Here is a 13,300-nt window from a genome sequence, read left to right on the forward strand (position 1 = left end):
GAACCATTCCTTCATGACCCCAAGGCCTCAAGGTCATTTTGGAATGGCCATGGGGCATTTAGAATTGCCATACGACCATTCTTGCCATGCACATGTGTAAGGACCATTCTTGTATGACCCTTGGGCCTCAAGGTCATTTTGGAATGGCCATGGGGCTTTCAAGAATGGCCCTTGGGCCATTCTTTTCATGTACAACAGGTGGAAGAATGACCCAAGGGCCATTCTTACATGACCCCAATGCCTCAAGGTCATTTTGAGATGGACATTGGGCATCCAAGAATGGCCCTAGGACCATTCGTTTCATGCAGGACGTGTACGGACCATTCTTCCATGACCCCAAGTCCTCAAGGTCATTTTGGAATGGCCATGGGGCATCCAAGAATGGCCCTAGGGCCATTCGTTTCATGCACAACAGGTGGAAGAATGGCCCAAAGGCCATTCTTGCATGACTCCAAGGCTTCAAGGTCATTTTCGGATGGCCTTGGGGTATCTAAGAATGGCCCTATAGGGATATTCTTTTCATGGATATAACAGGTGTAAGGACCATTCCTCCATGACCCCAAGGCCTTAAGGTCATTTTGGAATGGCCATGGGGCATCTAGAATGGCCCTAGGACCATTCTTGCCATGCACAATATGTGTAAGGACCATTCTTGTATGACCCTTGGGCCTCAAGATCATTTTGGAATGGCCATGGGGCTTCCAAGAATGGACCTTGGGCCATTCTTTTCATGTACAATAGGTGGAAGAATGACCCAAAGGCCATTCTTGCATGACCCCAATGCCTCTCAAGGTCATTTTGGGATGGACATTGGGCATCCAAGAATGGCTCTAGGGCCATTCGTTTCATGCACAACTGGAAGAATGGCCCAAGGTCCATTCTTGCATGACCCCAAGGCCTCAAGGTCATTTTGAAATGATCATGGGGCATCCTAGAATGGCTATAGGGCCATTCTGTTCATGCATAATAGGTGGAAGAATGGCCCAAGGGCCATTCTTGAATGACCCAAAGCCTCAAGGTCATTTTGGAATGGCCATGGGGCATCCACCAAGAATGGCCCAATAGGTGTAAGAACCATTATTTTCATGCAGAACTCACCCCAAGGCTTCCAAGAATAGCCCTATGGCCATTCTTTTCATGTAATTTTAAATTAATAATGCCCCCACAGCATCATTCAAGAATGCCCTTGGTGCATGCTATTATTTACGTAGGACCATTCCTTATGGTGATATGCATGAAGTTATCTTTTTTAGCTCTTGTGCATTGTTGCTTTATTTTTTTTGTAAATATGCTAGAATTGCTTTTCAGTTGTTTTACAAAAATCACTTTTGCATAGCAAAAGATGTTAAGCAAAAGGAAGCTTTCATTTCCCTCAAGCAGCATTGACATTGCCGGAGACTCGAAGGATTGGTACCTTGATCTCTATGACCTTGATCTCTATGACCTTCAAGGAAAAAAGCTACATTGGATCCATCTCTTTATTGAGATGGAAGACAGCAAGGAGTGTTTTGAGGGTAGGGGACAGATCAAGGCAATCAATGTTTCTGTGGTAGATTTGCATCAAGAAATCAAATGCATTGATGTTGAGATGTAATAGACCCTTGTAGGCCATAATAAACTTTTTTGTATCATGCATGTAGATAAAGTTTAAAAGTGATTTTTAGGTGATTTTGGATGTTTGTGCAAAGTCTCATATGGGCATGTTCTGACAGTGACATCCCACCTTCACAAGTGCATACATTGGGATTGATTTTTGAGCATGCTATGGATTGAATTAGAAAAAGTTTTGTATGTATGAAATGTAGTCCTTATCACATAGAACAACTTTGCCAGAGTGAAGGTTTCATACTTTAGTCGTTTTCAATCCCATTTGATGCCTTAGATTAGAGAAAAAGTAAGAAAATGCCTGTTTTTCATTCTCTCTAGAAAATTCAATATTAAAGTCTGTTTTTTGAGAATTCGGAGGCAAGTCTGGAGAGAGAGTGTCTCACCACGCTTGTAGACCTCGTCTCGAGGAGAACAAAACACTATCTCACGAGCACAGGTAAATTCTCATCAGTTTTGGAGATACGAAAGCTTGAAGAAGGGTCAATTTTTCATGGGTGAGCGAGACGTAATCATTGGCATGGATTGGCTAGTGGGTAATCATGCGTTGATTGATTGCGAAGATAGAACTCTTACATTCAAACACAAAACCGACACTGAATACAAAATCAAGGGGCTTGAAAAAGATACCAAGGGAGTTCTTATTTCTGCAATAAAACTCTTGAGGGGTATAAAACAAGGCTGTGAGACTTTTCTAATATTTGCAAATGAGTCGAAAGAGGAGGAGAAACCCAAAAATCCTTTATATGTGGACAAACTTTTGGAGGAGTATAAAGATGTTTTTCCTGATGAGTTGCCGGGATAACCTCCTCCTAGGTCTGTAGATCATGCAATTGAGTTAATCTGAACCCTATTCTAGTATTGACTATAGGGGGTTGAATAAATAGACCATCAAAAATAAATATCCTTTGCCACACATAGATGATTTGTTAAGTCAATTGAGCGGGGCTGAAGTGTTTTCAAAGATTGACTTACATTCGGGTTATCACCAAATCCGAATACCAAATCCAAATAAAGTAAGAAGATATACCGAGAACTGCATTTGGCACACGATATGGTCACTATGAATTTATTGGTTTGGCTTTTGGATGAACAAATGGCAAAAATCAAGAAACACATACGTGAGGCTCAAAAGAGACAAAAGAAACACTATGACAAGAATAAGAGGGGTTTGGAATTTGAAAAGGGAGACATGGTTTTCTTAAGGCATTAGGGCCAAAAACGGCTAGAAAAGGGCTGTTTGTTAATCCAAGGATTAAGAAATTGCCCAATTGTGAATTGACACGTATACAAAAGTATGGCATTCTTGTCTCCTCCAAATGTCTTCCTAACGGTTCTATTTTAGTGGCGAACGGCTAAAACGGCTAAATTTAGACGTTTCCGATGGCTAACATTAAAGTTTGGGTCCAAAATAGTGACATCTTGTTCCATTTTTTATTTTAAAAAATTCAAGCATTAAAGATACGAAATCCTCTTTCCAGGCCTTGAAAACAACGCTATTAATGACAAAACATCGGACGTCTACTTTCCGCCTTCCTTTCATTTTGGCATATGGTTTATTCTTTCTTCTTTGCACTTTCAAAAGATTCCCTATTCAAAAGATTCACTATTCAAAAGATTTACTATTTTGCTCTTATCTGTGATCTTCTATGGCGTCCTCACGTCGTCCTTCTCATAATATTACTTCTTGTGATTTTCATAACACGAGAGAAGATGGTGTTTGGAAACCCATGTCTTTTCGTGTGAATGATTGGGTAACAATGCTTCCCTCTTGCAAAGGTGCCCACAGGGTGAAAAGAACCAAGCGAAATGAAGTGAAATCCCATTGGAAAGGTCGTGTTCTTGCATTCAAAGTGACCGACAATGGCTGGCTTGCAAAAGTTCAACATGTCTACATGGCCAAAGACATGGTGTTGAACTTGGATGAACATCCAATTCTCCATTCTTACTGTAATTCAACAAACCTTTATCTATTTGACACAACACAATATTTCTCTTTCTGATATATTTATTGTTTGTTTCATTTCAGTTATCTTTCCGTCAACAGCTGTGGAGTGGCAGCCTGTTGAGAGCTTAAGTGGCACATTCAAGGCAATTCACAAGGGGATTGCAGATGTCATGTACGCAGACAAACCACCTTCATTTTACAAATTAGTGGATTTATTTGTGTATTTTGCAGAATACAGGGTTCCATCAAGAGAAGGTGTTCATGGAGAATTGTATGACATACCTATTCCCACAATAATGTCACTAGAATGGGATGTTCCTGATCCAAATACCATAACAAGCTTCAAATCCAAAATCAAAGATGATATTCTGAAAGCAATGTCTCCTGGAAGGATTTCAAGAAGGATTAAACTTCAATGGTTCTTGCCTATACATGTCTTTGTGGCATGTTTCAAAACAATGGAATTGGAGAGGACAAGAACGATGTGGCTTAATAGAAGACTATCTCTGACTGATCTGGACACTGTACTCGGAGAAGGATGGAGTACCAAGGAAACTTTTCATATGGGGGACAATATCAGTTGTAGAGTAAGCCCAAATTCTTTGTCCATCTCATACCAACTGTGTCGCCAATCCTTAGTTTTGGGCTATGACTATAGGAGATGGAAAAGCAAGCTTGGTAGTTGGGTCCCTTTGGACTCTGAAGAGAATTGTCCAGAGTTTGAATTTAACATCATAGTCCACCCATTCATAGATCCTAGGAAACTCATAGTAACATCAAACTGGCGACTACAACATGTAAGAGAGTCGCTTGAGTTTCTGGATGAAATATCACCTGAATATAGATTCAAAGTAGATGATATTGTTATCCGTACAAGGATGGAGAGTGTAACCTCATGCATCACATGTCTCCCCCCAAAAAAAGTTGTATTTGAGCCACTTGCAAGGGCAAGTTTGTATAGTTGAAAATGATAATGTAATCAATATATTCTGCTAGATTTCGTCTCGTCTTATTCACAAAATTGGTTAACAAATTGTTCGCGACACAAAGAAAGGTTTAACAGATTGATATCAAATTATTGATACAGAATTTTACAGAAAATTAACCCAAAAATGTGTGTTCATATGGACAAAATGAACAAAACAAAATCCAATATGTGGAATCACTCTGCAAAATCAACTTTCCTTTTGGCATGAGATGACCCTGCATCTTTAGAGAATCTTTCTCTCTTCTGTTTGCTTCGATCAAATTTTGCTGATTGAGGTTCAAGTTCTGGAGTTTTCAGCACTTGAGGTGTTGGAGAGGAAGACTTTAGAGTGGATTCCCCTAATGGTGGTAAGTTGGGCTCCTCTTTGAGACCTTCACGTGTTGGCGAGGGAGATTTGGCAGTGGGGTCTGGTTTTGGAGAAGATTCTTTGGAGGTTGGCCTTGGAGACTTGGCAGTCTTCTTGGGTAACTTGAACAAGAAATTAAATGGAGAGCCAACATTTGCCCTCTTACTACCTTTGTTGGACAAACGACGCTTCTGAATTTTAAATTTCACTGGTGAGTGAAAAGGAAGACCTTTAGCAGCACTCCTCTCTTTGACAGGGGTCTTCTCTTTGATAGGTGTCTTCTCTTTAGCTGGAGAAGAGCTCTTCTCTTTGGAAGGAGGACTAGGGATCTTCTCTTTGATAGGTGTCTTCACTTGAGCTGGTGAAGAGGTCATCTCTTTGGCAGGAGGGCTGGGGGTTTTCTCTTTAGCAAGTGGGCTAGGGCTCTTCTCTTTAACAGGAGGGGTAGGGATCTTCTCTGTAGCTTGAGGGATCTTTAATTTAGAATGGCTCCTCTCTTTAGAATGGCTCTTTTTCCCCTTGGAAGACTTGCTCTTGGAAGGGCTCTTCTTTCTCTTCTTCTTCTCTTTGGCAAAGGTCTTCTCCTTCTTGAATGAGTCATCCTTGTCTTTGCTATCCTTCTTCTCCCTTTTCCTTTTCTTTGAAGTTGTATCCTTGGATCCAGGTGGAAAGGGAGAATCAGGATCATATGGATTGATGGATCTGCTCAGAACCATGGACACTGACTTCTCCCTTACCCAACTTACCCAAGAATCTGTATACTCATGCAACTAAGACAAAAGAAAATAAGAAAGTTAGAAAACAGGTCACTCAATGTATTCACTAAATCAATCAATGGTTTTTATACATGAACTTACAGGAAGTGTTAACATTCTGAATCTTGACTCAAGAAATCTCCAAGCATTAGCAAGAACCATCCATCCACAAGATGTTGAGTCTTTCTGCAAGGGAACTTCCTGATTGAAGTACTTAAAATCTTCAAGTTTGTAGTCTACATAGGTAGAAGCTAGATAACTCAGGATAAGTTTGGCAGCACTGCAAACATCAAATTTTGAGGGTCAACCAAATAACTGAAATCATGCAAGAAATTTGAGGGTCAACACATGGCAAAATTGATTCTTACATTTTACTTCTCCCATGGATGGATGCCAAAGAGTTCATAAAGATCACATCTCTATCCAATAGATTGATAATAATAAGACTCCAATGGCCTCTGTGATAATATGAGTTCTGAAATTAGTAATGGATACTGTCATGTCTATAATAGGCAAAAGGTTATTGAGAATGAGTCTTACACTTCCACATAAGGGTACACAATGTAATTGCAGGTAAGCATATCAAAGTTTTTGAGAAAACTTGCAAGATCCCCTTGCCTATTGAAAAGGCACTGTGTTACAAGGGGATCAAGAATTGTCACTTGCACAGCCATTGATTCATGAAGATCCCTCATAAGACATCTGGATACACAAACAAAACATGTCAACAAAATATGGTTCCTGGGAAATTCATCAAGAAAACAAAAGCAAATCTCTACAAACCTCAGGCAGATGAAGAGGACTGTGTCAGATATCTCAATATTAGGATTCACCAGCATGCTTGTGTCCTCAGGGGCAATGTCACAATACACCTCATCCTCTCCAGGCATGGACACATCTACTATCATCTGACCTGTCACATTCTTATAAAGCTCTGAATTGGATGAATGGAGAATCTCAGCTTGCTGAGAAAGAAGTGCATCCTCTGAAATTTTCTCTTGCTCTCTCTCTTTTTCAACTTCTTCTTTGATATCCTGAGCTTTTCTTGTATCATAAGGATGAGAAATATCTTCAATAACAACAGACTGCTTGGGCTGCCTTGCTGGAGGGATATTAAGAATTTCAAAAGCTCTCATATCTTGACTTGGAATAGGCTCCAAAGCTTTGTCAAACTTATATCTAAGTCTGGACACCAGCACAAAATCTTTGCTCATGAGAGTGATCCTATGAGCAAATGCAGCAGCAATATAGCCATCATTCATAAAGTCAATTAAAAAATCTTCTGCAGCCTCTTGAAGACACATGAGGGCCTGGGTTTCCCATCGAACTTTCTGAAGATATGTGTTTCTCATTTTACCAACCAACCTTTCTGATATGTCCCTGACAACCCGTGTAAATGGCAGTCGAGGGATGAGGAGACTTGTAGATTTCTGTGCTGCTCTTATCTCTCTTAAGGACTTCACCTGATAATTCAATCTCTTTCTTGCTGTTGCCTTCGCACGAGGCTTTGGAAGGGGCTTTTCCTGTTCGGAAGGACCTGGCTTGTCTTCAGGTTTTTCAGTCTCAACTGGTGGGTAAACCTTCCTTGCAGTCTGCTTCGTCCTTGCCATTGAAAAAAGAAAAGGAGACCAGATCAAGAAATTTGTACTATAGGACAAAATTATAAACAAGCCTGAACGAAGCGATGTAGGGATTCCAAAGATTATGGAAGGTGCTTATCGCTTGATTCGGGCACGAAGTAAGAATATCCCGAACGAAGCGAATATGATATTCCGGGAGGTTCGGAAGCGTGTATTCGCTTGATGCGGGATTGAGAAAAAAGTGAAGACCCGAACTAAGCGATGCTGAGAATCCGGGAGGTCCGGATGTGCGTACTCGCTTGATGCGGGATGTAGAAAAAACCAAAGACCCGAACGAAGCGGAGAGGGAAATCCAGGTGAATCGGATGTTCGTTATCGCTTGATTCGGTTAGGGAATAAAGAACACTTGATAACGAAAAAGTGGGGTTGAGAAACAAAAGGAAGCCTGGTTTTGCTTGATACAGTGACGGTGAAAAAAATGAATATTTTTAACAATATTAACTTTTTATACCTCGGATTGGTCGTACAGAGTACCGTTGAGTACACGTGGTATGTAATCATTGTCGCCACGTGGCATAAACGGTCACTATTTAATGTCTTAAGTTCACGCGTTTTTAAAATTTTTCCCCAGTTTTGGACCACTCGTTTGCCTCAGATCAAGTTGTTCACCTTTTTCTCTTCCACACCCTTTTTTGCAAAAATAAAAATTTAATTGGAGAACTTGGAATTGGTAAATCCCGCACCAAGCGATAGAGTCATTCCAATTTTTTTGGACCTTTCCTATTCGCTTGGTTCGGGCACATCAGATTTTTTCAGGCTTTTTTGTCAAACATCTCAATGAGTAAAGGCGTTGCGGGTCGACATGAGCTTGTTGAAGAAAGCCCAAGTGAGAAGCTCTTGAATGCTATTTTGCAAGATGGTCATGATATGAAGGTATACTTTGATGCAGTGGAGATTTTCAATCCAAGGTTTTCTCTTTCAGATGTTTTATTGAAGCTCAAGGACATTCTTGACGATGAGTACAACCAATTTGAAATGTTAATTCAAGCCCATTGTTTTCGTCTCGGAGACCATGATTTTTGTCACCTTACAGATTTTACACAGCTATCTGTGGAGAAAGCCAAAGTAACAAAGAGGTTCAGTAGATTTTCAAAAAGAACTTCTTTCACATGCCCTTCATCCATTTCTTGTCCTATCCATAAAAAACATTGCAACCTTGTCCCCAAGGATGTCTCCTTTCTTTTCTTCCTTTTTTTGAAAGCAGAAATACAGGATAAAGTGCAAGAGCCAGAAATTGATGCAGAGAATGAGGAAGAAAACTTAATTGTCACCACAGTTTCAAAGTTAGAGAAATGTGAAATTTTAGAAGAGGAAGAAATTGATGTTCAAGCTGAGGAGAGAGAAAGTGCAAATCTTGATGTTGCAGAATTTAGGGCTTCCACTATAACTGAAGAGCCTTCAGAGGTAGCAAGTATATCTGAATCCTCTGTTACTCTTCCAAACCTTCCTTTCTTTTATATCAATGAGAAAGATTTTATTCCTCTTTCCTATCTTCAATGTCTCTTCAATATCAGAGAAGACTACTGTATTGCAGCAATTTCAGAAGCTTGTGAAGTGGCCAAGGACTTTATTGATACAGAAGTAGAGCCAAAGGAGGAGTTTTTGGCACTTGATTTGCAAACATCTGACAACTCATTTATCCCTGCTACTGATGCACTTGCCTTGTGCCTTAAAAAAATGGAAGAGGGGAAACCTTCCTTGAGTGATGAGGATTTTGAGGACAGGCTAATTGAGTTAGGTATTGAGACTTTTGGCAGAGATTTCAAGCTTCAGGCAGATTCTGATAAAGTGCAAAGGGTTGGCTCTTGCAACTTGATGAAAGAGAAAGTAGTAATTGAGGATGAGTTGCAGAAGGTACCTTCCATTTAATCCTTTGTTAAATGTTATTTTGATTGTAATTTTTTTTAATTGAGGTTTTTGTCTTGCAGATTGAATTACTTGATAAGGATGATTTTCTGGGAAGAGCTAGAGGCACCAGAGTGAAATCTACAGAAACAAGGTCAAGAAGGCCTTCATCTGCTCTCATGCACTACTTGCCTACATTGGATAAGGCTGTGTTCTGTGCATTCCACATGAACTTCTCTGAAGATGCTGAGTTGCCAATATTTGCCTTCAAGGTGTTGTCAAGGTTTATGGGATATACTTCCCTTCAAATAAATGCTAACAAGGTTTTGCTTCTAGAGAGAGCTGCTGCTCTTAGAATCTTTGGATATGCTGCAGGTTTCAATGCCTCAAGAGCAGGATACTTTCTTTGCTACTCAAGCTATGCAGCTGCAGCTGAGGTGTCAGATATCAATCTCCTTGGAGGTTATAGAAGGAGGAAATTTTTGAGATACAGAGGTGACATGCCAAGAAGTCCCAAGAGAATCAAATACTAATGTACACAATATTTTGCAAGGACCAATTTTATTTCAGCAATACTTTTTGTTAGAGGTACAAATGTGTTAGTAATCATTAGTCTCTTTCTTGAGGTGTTGGTGTAGTTTCAGATTGCTGGGTCTTTGATCTCATCCTTTGTAATTGCCTCCTGTAGAACCAATTGAATAATTCATTTAGTGCATTGCTTCTTCTTTGTCCACCTCCTCCTCTTCGGGTACATCTAAAAAAGGAAGTTCTCGCTTGATAATGAGACTTTTCCAATCCTTGTGTATTCCATGTTGCAAGTGGTCCTTCTGTAGCAAAATATGGTCCATGCAAGTAAAGAATATGCTACAAAGAAAATTTTTGTTAGTACATTTAAGAAATTTCAAGTAATAAGTCTGGACACACCAATATATAACTGTTTTGATAAGTCTGAATACTCACCAAGTAATAAGTTATGTCTTTTTCTCCCCAGGCATCTGTGATAGCTTTGATCAAAAGCTTTATTGCATTTTTGAAATCATCTGCATAAGTATTCGAACCAACTTGTCGTCTAAGGACTTTGAAAAAATTGTCGAGTTTTTTCCAAACTTCCATACGTTTGTTGGCTACATCTGGTCTACTTTTAACATTTGTGGTGATGTTACACAGCTGTTTCCAACAGTTCCACATTGCGTTGACTTGTTTGGTGTCATGGTTGCTCAAAAATCTTCTCGCTTTTGCTCCTCCCATTGAAACATCTTGCAGAACATCACCTGTACCTCCAGAAAGAACAGGATCTTTTTTAAGATGCACTTCCCCACCATGAAAACCCATTTGAGAGAGCAAGGCTTCGCACTTTTCTATGCACTCATCTGCAAGTTTAGTCGGCTTAATAGAATATGCATAGTCCAGATGAAGTCTGAGCAATTTGTCCAAGATTCTTATCTCTGCATGCAGTGTACATATATGCACATTTTTCAAATGTATTGGTAGAATTGGATCCCATATTTTAATAGAGGTTGGATAATCGACAATATTCACATTATTTCTGGATGGTGGTTTTCCAATCTCATTTTCTGCAAGCCATTCTTTTGTCCCTGTGCTTGCCATGCAATAAAGACATGGATATTTGGTATTTGCTCCTCCACATACACCAAACATACACTTCAACGCCTTGAGGTCAGCACTCAAATGCCATTCCACAATGAAATCACCTATGTCATCAACATGAAGGTGTTCACCTGTATTCTGGCTCTGAATAACTGAAGGAATGTCTGTTTTTGAGAAGAGCCACTTTAATGTTTCATGACTCTCTACTGGTACCTGAGCTGATCCAATCCACCATAGCTCCATTTCTGATTGAGTTTTGTGGCATGGAGAATCAAGCTTACCCTGACTATAGTCCAATGCTTTATTCATTAGGGATATAGATATTCTTTCCATTTTTTGACACTTTTGGATTTGAGCTTCATCCAATTTTAAAACAAATACAAGTTTTCCTTCACAATCTATTTCTCTTATGTTGTAATATCTCACCATAAAAGATTGGACTTTTCTAATGTTCATCCAAATATTATTATAAACGTTGTATTCAAAAGATGATTTTTTTTTTTGTCTCTCATATGGCATTGTTCCCTCAATATGGAAATACTCTCCGAAATGTTTAGAAATTTCCTCATTTAACATAGTTCTATATTTTCCAACCTTGTGAGGTCTAGGCAACCCAAAAGCTTTGATTTTGTAATACTTAAGGACCCTGAACCAGGTTTTAGAGATGGCTCTGTATCCCTTTCTACTCACTCCCACTGTGTCACAAACTTCTTGCATTTGAGAAGGCTGGACTAATAAGTCCATATCTTTTAATAGATGTTGAAAGACCTGTTTTTTTTGAGTTTGATTTTCAGGAAGTTCTAAAAGTTTCAAGATATCCGACCTATTCATAAGCTCATTCAAAAATCCCACCCTTTCCTGAGCATTAGACATATCAAATCCTAGAAGGTTAGTAACATGATCTCTTACAAGTTTTAACCTTTTTTTTCTTTGTCCAGATCTCTCTGTTAAGTTAACTACATCTCGCATTCGTTTTACTCGTGCTCTTAATCCTATTGGAGTTTCTTTTAAGGATTTCAATTTATCATTTTCTTGTTTCAAAGACACTATTTCGTTTTCAAGTTCTAAAATTTTTGTTGCATTCAAAGATGAAGTATTTTGAAGATATGTAGTATATTCTGCATAATTAATATGTGATTGAGCTAGTCTTGAACTATAACCAAGTAAGCCATCCTCCCCATCACCAACAAATCTAATCAAATCATGTGGTGTGTGAAAAGAAGGATACCTTCCTGTTTTGGGATCTGGTGGATATAGACTTCCATCTGTCCATAGGTCAATATGCTTCTTTCCTTCGTTGCGAAGATGTTGAGCTTCATTTGCACATGATAGGGATCTTTGGTAGACACTCCGTGTAGTTGCATACTCTTGGTTGAGCTTGATGTTCAAATGAAACTTTCGATTAGATGTATCACCCATTACTAACCGAGCAAAAAGTATAAGCTGAGCTATTAGATCATGAGAGACAGAAGAATGAGAATGAGATGAAGCTTGTGAAATTTTTAGAGAAGCAGAGGAGTGAAATTTTTTTGGAGAATGGATAAGAGCGCGTTTGGAGAGAATGAACATTTTGCCACGTAGTCACTGAAAGAGGACAAATTTCGAGACGAGCCATTAAAGAGTAGCATGAAAACGATCTATTTTTTAAGATTTTAAAATATGCACTTAGATACATATTCAGTCAGATAGATACGCTTTAAATACCCAAAACGGCTAAATTTGGAGCCGTTTTGACCGTCAACATTCTACTAATTAGCAAGTTAGCGAAATTCCTTACACAGCCCATTTTGAGACGTTTTTGGCCCTAATGGGTTTTGCCTCAACGAAGTAATTTGGTTTTGGGGAAGGATAGAAGATTGTCTACTCGTTTTGCTGGACCTTTCAAAGTTTTGAAAAAGATAGGATCATTGGCTTATGAACTTGAACTTCCTTCTCATGTTAAGGTCCATCCAGTTTTCCATGTTAGTTTGTTGAAGAAATATGTTCCTAATGTTCACCATGTTTTGCAGGACAACTCTAAGCTTCAAGATGATGGTTCCCTTCGAGTTCAACCAGATTACATTTTAGATAGGAGAGTTCGAAACCGTAGGAATAGAAACATAGTAGAAGTTTTGGTTAAATGCGATGTATATCCTGTCGAAGATGCTTCTTGGGTAGATCTAGATACTTTGAAATCAAAGTTTCCTTCATTCCAACTCTAAGGACAGTTTTTGAAAGGAGGGGAGAATGTAATAGACCCTTGTAGGCCATAATAGACCCTTGTAGGCCATAATAAACTTTTTTGTATCATGCATGTAGATAAAGTTTAAAAGTGATTTTTAGGTGATTTTGGATGTTTGTGCAAAGTCTCATATGGGCATGTTCTGACATTGACTTATCCCACCTTCACAAGTGCATACATTGGGATTGATTTTTGAGCATGTTATGGATTGAATTAGAAAAAGTTTTGTATGTATGAAATGTAGTTCTTATCACATAGAACAACTTTGCCAGAGTGAAGGTTTCATGCTTTAGTCGTTTTCAATCTCGTTTGATGCCTTAGATTAGAGAAAAAGTAAGAAAATG

The 13,300-nt window shown here is 39.0% G+C and overlaps 1 protein-coding gene across 1 annotated transcript; it reads right to left on the reverse strand.

The window, feature by feature from the left end:
• Window positions 1-1,372: 1,372 nt before the first annotated feature.
• Window positions 1,373-7,252, reverse strand: LOC147630543 (uncharacterized). Its single transcript, XM_086810825.1, has 2 exons — window positions 6,515-7,252; window positions 1,373-1,444 (listed from the first exon to the last, which is right to left on the reverse strand). Exons 1-2 carry the CDS (start codon window positions 7,250-7,252, stop codon window positions 1,373-1,375), a joined length of 810 nt encoding a protein of 269 aa, XP_086666951.1.
• Between the last annotated feature and the right edge of the window lie 6,048 nt (window positions 7,253-13,300).

Source organism: Cibotium barometz, chromosome 16 (assembly GCF_041138505.1).
Source record: "Cibotium barometz isolate CiBa-2024 chromosome 16, ASM4113850v1, whole genome shotgun sequence".
Lineage (NCBI taxonomy): Eukaryota > Viridiplantae > Streptophyta > Polypodiopsida > Cyatheales > Cibotiaceae > Cibotium > Cibotium barometz.